The sequence below is a fragment of the Mus caroli genome, chromosome 2 (assembly GCF_900094665.2).
Source record: "Mus caroli chromosome 2, CAROLI_EIJ_v1.1, whole genome shotgun sequence".
Taxonomy (NCBI): domain Eukaryota; kingdom Metazoa; phylum Chordata; class Mammalia; order Rodentia; family Muridae; genus Mus; species Mus caroli.
The window spans coordinates 25,979,466-25,987,157 of NC_034571.1; the positions used below are offsets into that span (position 1 = coordinate 25,979,466).

General features: G+C 51.2%; 1 protein-coding gene across 5 annotated transcripts in view; it reads right to left on the minus strand.

Moving 5' to 3' along the window:
* Window positions 1-7,692, minus strand: part of Zer1 (zyg-11 related cell cycle regulator) — a 31,005-nt gene that overhangs the window by 8,116 nt on the left and 15,197 nt on the right. For 4 of the 5 annotated variants that reach the window (XM_021155501.2, XM_021155500.2, XM_021155502.1 and 1 more), the window contains exons 3-8: window positions 6,515-6,665; window positions 5,995-6,431; window positions 5,538-5,714; window positions 3,566-3,680; window positions 3,327-3,473; window positions 2,845-3,018 (exon numbers count right to left, since the gene is read on the minus strand). In XM_021155501.2, coding sequence (XP_021011160.1) covers window positions 2,845-3,018; window positions 3,327-3,473; window positions 3,566-3,680; window positions 5,538-5,714; window positions 5,995-6,431; window positions 6,515-6,665 — 1,201 coding nt within the window. The remainder of the gene's footprint in view (window positions 1-2,844; window positions 3,019-3,326; window positions 3,474-3,565; window positions 3,681-5,537; window positions 5,715-5,994; window positions 6,432-6,514; window positions 6,666-7,692) is intronic. The other variant, XM_029474033.1, reaches the window with a different exon arrangement.

Sequence of the window (7,692 nt, forward strand, 5' to 3'; positions counted from 1 at the left end):
TATATGAGTACACTGTAGCTATCTTCAGACACACCAGAAGAGGGCGTCAGATCCCATTACAGATGGTTGTGAGCCACTATGTGGTTGCTGGGAATTGAACTCAGGACCTTTGGAAGAGCAGTCAGTGCTCTTAACCTGTGAGCCATCTCTCCAGCCCCCTTGCTTTTCATTTGTATTGAGGTTATTCTAAAAAAAGTTTTAAAAAAGTGAAATTTTTGTATGGTATATAATTATTTTTTTTTTAAAATCCGTGTAACCACTACCTATGTCAAGAAACAACACTGCCAGCACCCGAGTCCCTTTCTGATCCTAAGATTCTGTCCTCCCTTCCCAGGGAGCTCAGCACTGCTCTGAGGTCACGTGTTGCCCCACACAGGTGAAAGGCACTTACCTGCCTTGCAGTCTACGCTCCCATGAGACTCAGGTTTCCCACTGACTCTCCCGCTAAGAGGCCTGTGGCCACTGTCCTCCCATGACACTCAGTTTACCCCCGACTCTCCCGCTAACGGGCCCATGGCCACTGTCCATAATGCCTTACACATGTGCTCTGCTGTCTGTCACACAGCTGCACTAAGGTATACGTGGTTGGGGGGCTCTGGGGTTCGTTTCTTTGAGAGGATCTTATGTAGTTCAGGCTGGCTTCAAACACAGCTGAAGATGACACTGAACTTCTGATCCTCTTGCCTCCACCAAGCCTGGCTTCCTTGAGGGCTCTCTGGATCAGAAGGTGTAGGTGGACACATGTTCATGTTGCTAGACAGCACCAGGCTGTCATCCAGGTGGCTGTGTACAGGCATCTGGCCACACCCCTTCTCAGTTGTTCTTTCCCAGCCTGAACATTTATGGTGATGCATAAATGTACTACACTGGTCGTCATTTAATCTCTTGTTCTTCCTTGTTAAACATATTTTGAGTGTTTTGCCTGCATAGGTGCACCATGCATTGTGATAGGGGAGGGCAGACAGTGCTGGATTCCTTGGATCTGGAATTACAGCCACTTGGGAGCCACCACCAAATGGGTGTTGGCAACTAAACCCATGTTCTCTGCAGGGGTAATAGTAAAAGTTTGTGTGTGTGTGTGTGTGTGTGTGTGTGTCTTTCAAGACAGGCTTTTTTGTGTATCCCTGGCTGTCCTGCTGGCCTAGAACTCACAGAGATCTGCTTGTAACAAGTGCCTTTAACTTGAGCACTGAGCCATCAACCCAGCCCTACATTCTTCTTTATTAAGTATTGTCACTCTCCATGCTTTATCAATTACACTGTTTAGAGGGTATGGCCCCTTAGGCAACATCTTGGTTTTCCCTTTATCATACAACACACATGCACACACATTTTTACATGCTGGGAGCCAAGCCCCGGACCCCACGCTCTGTACATGCTAGGCAAGTGCTCCACCACTGACTTACACCCCGGCCCCAAATGCTGTAATTTGAGAAAGCTTATTTTGCTTTTTTTTGTTTGTTTGTTTGAAATAGGCTTTCTTTGTGTAGCCCTGGCTGTCTTGGAATTTACTGTGTAGATGAAGCTAGCCTCAAACTCAGAGAGTCCTCCTGCATCTGCCCTAGCCTTAAAGTTTAAAGGTAACCAACCCTTTACAATGTTTATATGCTACAATTTCTGCAGAAAACTACTGTCCTAGCTCCTTTGTTGTGTTGTTTCAGAGAGGTTCTTCTGTGTAGCCCTGGCTGTCCTGGAACTCACTATGTAGACCAGGCTAGCCTGGAACTCCAGAGATCTGCCTGCCTCTGCATCCTGACTGCTCAGACTAAAGGAGTGTGCCACCATCACCCAATAACTCCTTTGCTTTCTTGATTTTAATTTTATATATGTAGGTGTTTTGCTAGCACATGTCTGTGTACCACATGCATGCTGTGCCCATGGAGGCCAGAAGAGGGTGCTGCATCCCTGAGACCGGAGTTACAGATGGGTGTGAGACCCATTTGACCCATTTGAACCTGGGTCCTCTGCAACAGTAGTCAGTGCTCTAAACTGCTGAACCATCTCTCCTTGCCCCAGTTTCTTGATTTTCTTCTTGATACAGGGTTTGACACTGAAGCCCAGACCTCAATCCCACCTCAGTCTCCTGAGGCTGGGCTCACAGGTAAGAGCTGGCATGCCTGATCCCCATCCTTTTTTTCTTTTAGGTAGGCCACATCTTCAGAGCAGAACTCAAACACACTGATGTGCACCACGCCTTTAGTCCCAGCCCTGGTGAGCTGGAAGTAACCATGTGGTGCACATCGTTAATCAGCTCTGCAGGCTGTGGCAGGCAGAGCTCTATGAGTTCGAGGCCAGCCTGGTTCATGTAAGGACTTGCAGGAGAGAGCTAGAGTGAGACCCTGTCTCAAAAGAGAAGAAAAGAAAACAAAACAAATGGCATCCACATTACACAAACATGCAGAGTGGTGCAGACAACCTGTTTACTAAATTCTCATGCATAGACCACATCTCAGAGTAAAGGATGGCAGGGGAAGGCTAGGTGTGTGGTAGAGTTTTAGGTGTTTTTCATGTCTTTGTAACTGTTCTATGGTAAATGTTCTTTTATTATTTTATAATTAAAAACAGGTACCACCTGTTTTTAGAATGCCCCCGCCCCCAACAATGATAGGGAGAGAGGGGCGGAGCAAATGGCAAATCAGGAGCACAGAGGGCAAAGGTGGGGTGGCCACAGGCAGGGGACTGCAGTTGAAGACAGCTTCTGGGGTCCCTGTGTGCCAGGGGCAGGTTTCTGAGACAGCAATTGTGCGAGGAGAGTTGGCAAAGGCCACCTAAGCCTGGGGGAGCCTGGGGAGCAGGAAGGGATACTGGGCCTAAGCATGCAGGCCGCAGCAGGCAGGGGCTCACCGTCACCTCCTGGTAGGACTCCATGCCATTCAGCACCACCTGGATGACCTGCCGCCGCAACTTGACACTCTGCTCCGAGCGGTACTCAGAGTTGGTCAGGTAGAAGAGGGCAGCACTGCCTGTCACTTGAATGTTCTTGTCATACTTGTGACACTTGAGGGCTGTGATGACCAGCTGTGTGAACACAGGGAAGGGAATGGAGCTGGGGCACTGCCAGAGGCAGGCAAAGACAGCCTGGGCTCTTTGAGTCACCGTGTCTTCTCTGGGGGAAAGGCTGACCTTAGACCTGCTCTCCTGGAGAGATGTGAGATCAGAAACTAGGGCAGGGCCTGAACAAGCTGGCAGTGAGGCCAGCACTGCCAAAGGGTGGAGGTTTGCAAGGCAAGGCTACCTGTTCCCCTGGGATCAGGGCTGGGTGCAGAAGGACAGAGAAGGAGGGCAGCAGTATCTGGGAGCCTGAGGGCCTTGGGTTCTGAGCTGACCTTCAGGGCCCGCAGAAGCTGGTTGCAGCGTTCAATGCGTGCAATGTCAAACAGCAGGTTGATGGCCCTGGACGTGATCTCGGGCCGGTGCTCTGTGTAGGCCTCGATGGCGTTCAGCACCTGCTCTTCATTTTTGTCACCACTCACCTAGTGACAGAACATGTCAGGACAACCCAGGCAATGGGACCCCAGTGCTATGCGGTACCTGGCCACTTCCTCCTCCCAACTCCACCTCTTACTTTGTAGGCTGGAATGTGTGTAAGACGACACAAAGAGGTCTCAAAGAGCCCAAGGAACTGCAGTGGCCTCTTCAGAGCCCGGAAGGGCATGATGCTGCTCTTGGACGGCTCGGTGCTGGGGAAAGAGCATGTCAGAGCTAGCCACCTGACAGGACCTAACCTGGGCTCCCTCATGGACTAGGAACTCCACCCATAGAGAATCAATGGCTTCTAATCTCATCCTGACCCTGCCCAACCCACTGTGGAGCTGAGCCTGACCTTCAACCCCTGGTCCTCCTACCCCACCTCTCAAGTGCTGGGACATGCTTCTATGCCTGCTTTGATCAAAGTCAGAGCTTTGTAACACTTCAGCTGCATTCCCTGCTTTCACTTCTTGATGGAAGGGTGGGAGGGCATAGTGTAGAACATGGACTGGGAGCTGCCACCACTGCCAGTACCTTTGAAAGGTCCCCTGCCATTATACCACTGACACATTTCACTGACAAGCAAGAATAAGCTCCTCTTTCTGTTTTCTTGTCTTTTTAAGATTTACTTATTATTGTACATAGGTACACTGTGCTTGACTTCACACACACCAGAAGAGGGCGTCAGATCTCATTACGGATGGTTGTGAGCTACCATGTGTTGCTGGGTTTTGAACTCAGGACCTTCAGAAGAGCAATAGGTGCTCCTACCAGCTGAGCCATCTCACCAGCTCAAGATGAGTTCCTCTGCCATCTAAAGCTAAATACTGCTGAGGGAGGCTGGAGGCCAGTCACAGTGGCTGGCCTGGAATGAGATCTCAGAAGTTCACAGAGGCTCAGATCAGCCATGGCACCATGACCTGAGGGACAGCAGTACCCCTGGCCTGCTGGTCCCCACCATTCCACCATGCCCAGTGTGGTTTGTTTCTTAGGCTCTCAACCTATGGCTGCCAGATCTCGGTGCAGATTGACCCAGACGATCAGAAGATCACCATGCTGCTATGTGATCTCTTCAACAGACTCAGAAGGCTTCAGGCAGCCGAGTGTGCACTTCCCCTGCCAGTGCCCAGAGTGACTTTCCTTTCCTGTCAGCTCACACAGGCCACAGCAGGCAGGGCCTGTCTCTCTCTCTCTCCCCCCTACCCTCCCCCGCGTCTGTCTTTCTCTCTCTTCCTTCCTTCCTTCCTTCCTTCCTTCCTTCCTGTTAACGTACTGAATGTGTGTGTATATGTGCCTGTGCATGCTTGAGTGCTCACACTCATGGGGACATCAGCAGATGTTTGTAGGAGTGGGTTTCAGGGACAGAAAGCAGGTTGTCAGATCTGGTGACAAGCACCTTAACATGCTGAGGCATCTCACTGGCCCTTGCCTTTTTTTTTTTTTTTTTTTTTTAATGATTATTTAACTTTGTGGGGTTTGGGTGTTTTGCCTGGATATACGCTGTACTCTCTGTGTGTGCCTGGTGCCTGCAGAGGCCAGAAGAGGATGTCAGGTCTCCTGGAACTAGATTTACAGACAGGTTGTGAGCCTCCATGTGGGTACTGGGACTTAAACCCTGGACCCTGGCGGGTGGTGGTAGCAGCACACACCTTTAATCCCAGCACTTGGGAGGCAGAGGCAGGTGGATTTCTGAGTTCGAGGCCAGCCTGGTCTACAGAATGAGTCCAGGACAGCCAGGGCTATATAGAGAAACCCTGTCTCGAAAAACAAACAAACAAAAAACAAAACAAAACAAAAAACAAAACAAAACAAAAAACCCTGGGCCCTATAGAAGAACAACAAGAGTTCTAAACTGCTGAGCCTTCTCTCTAGCCACCCCACTCCCTTTTGAAGCTATGCAGCTCTGGCTGGCTTCAAATCCACAGAGATGAGCATGGCCTGTCTCTGGTGTACTGTGATTGAAGGTGTGCTTACCATGCCAGCCTCACCAACCTGCACAGTACTTGGCACAGGGAGCTTGCTCAGGGCTTAGTGAGTGGCCTCCTCCCAGTGGCAGAGTAGGTACCCACCTGGTCTGCCCTGCCTCCTCATCTGTCTTGGAGATGCTGCAGTTCTCTAGGATCATGTGACCAGAGATGTCCAGTGACAATAGGTTCCCCAGCTTCTGCACCAGGAGGCTGAGCACCTTCCGAGTCAGCTTGAACTTGTAGTAGCTGGAGAGGCGGTCTCGGGAGATGTCCAGGTGGCTGGAGGTCAGGTGGGGACCACAGGTCAGGATCTTACTCCTTCAGGCCACAGCAGGGAAGGATCCATGCCTGCCACAGCTTCTCCAGGCAATTCTGGAGAAACACCCTGCTGGGACTTGGGTGCCCTAAATTGCCCTCAACTCTCTACAGTGTGTGGTCTAAAGAGTGGGCTCTCTCCCTCTGTTCCATGCAAGGGTTCCCCTGATGAACACAGGACTGACACCACTTTTCTTCTATCCCCTGCTTCCTCCCCCGTCTAACTCCTGCCCCGGGTGCTCACCGCAGCTTGTGCAGCTGGACAATGACACGGATGTGGTCATCTGAAAGGTCCATGTTGTAGAGCACAAGGGACATCAGACTGTCCTTCCACTGTGTTAGGAAAGTGGCATCACTTGTCTGGATGCCTGAGAGGTCCAAGGCGGCCAGGGAGTTGAGTGGCCGAAGCAGTGACTCTACGGGGATGCCGTCGATCATGCGGCCCAGGTTGAGGAAACGCAGGCGGCTGAAGCCCTCGAAGGTGAAGTCCTTGACCAGCACCTGGCAGGTGGGGTTGACCAGGCACTCATCCTCACAGCCGCCTGGGTTGTCCTCCTCATAGAAGATGTTGGCACAGCCGAAGAGGCTCAAGGACACCAGGCTGTGTCGGAAGCTGCGCAGTGTCTGCAGGCTCTTGGCGGACAGCTTCTCACAGTTGGTCAGGTAGAGCTCCACCAGGTCCTGGAGTAGCACAGCAGTCTCAACTCCTCTGCCTGCCCTGAGCCACCTCAGGCCTGGCTTCTGGGGGGTGGGCGGGGTCTCACCTGCTTGCGAATGGCTTCCAGGTCCTGGTCCTGCACCAGGTCCTCACGAAGGTGGATGCGAGTGAGCCGAGTACTACGGGGGTCTGAGAAGAGGCTGAAGAAAGTCTCGTGTGGCTCAAAAGTGCAGGCAGCACTGACCAGCTCTACATACCTTCGAGAGAAGCAAGCCTAGCTCAGCAAGTACCTAGGAGCTGGCCTGCCTCTGGAAGCCATATCACAGGCCTGGGGGCTATGACATCACCTAGGCAACTGCCACCTCTCTTCACAGCATCTGCTTATACTCTTGACTATCCATAGACCTCAGGGGATAGGAATGTAAGGGTGGTCTTCAGGGTGATCACCGGCAAGTCCCAAGCACTTCCTTCTAGCACTCTGCCTAAACACACACCTATAACCCACAACATGTGTCCCCTCTTCCGAGGCACGCCCCAACATACTGGGTGTGCACTGACCTCAGCCACACCACACCAAGTCTAGACTCTCCCTTAGTAGCCTCTGGTGCCTTATCATCCCCTTCCAGGGCAGGCAAATCAAGTAAAATGGTTTTGTGCTTACAGTCGCCTGTTGGGCAGAGTCTGAACTATCAGTGTAACCCTATCTAGCCAAGACAGCTGTTTGTTCATGAATCCTAGGCTAGCAGCTTAGAGAGATGGTCCAGCTGTTAAGAATACTTGTTCTTGCAGAGTATTGGTGTTTAGTTCCTAGCACCCACATGGTGGCTCTTTTAAAAATAAAAGAGGGCTGGAGAGATGGCTCATTGGTTAAGAGCACTGGCTGTTCTTCCAGAGTTCCTGAGTTCAATTCCCAGCAACCACATGGTGGCTCACAACCATTTGTAATGGGACCTGATGCCCTCTTCTGGTCTGTCTAAAGACATTATATTTATGTAAAATAAGTAAATGAATTGTCTCAAATGAAAAGACCCAGTTGGGGGGTGAGTGGGTTGCATACACCTTTAATCCTAGTACTTGGGAAGCAGAGGCAGGTGGATCTCTGGGCTGGAGGTCAGCCTGATCTATAGAGTGAGTTTCAGGTCAGCAAGGGCTACACAGAGAAACCCTGTCTTGAAAAACCAAAAAACTGGGCTGGCGAGATGGCTCAGTGGTTAAGAGCGCCGACTGCTCTTCCAAAGGTCCCGAGTTCAAATCCCAGCAACCACATGGTGGTTCACAACCATC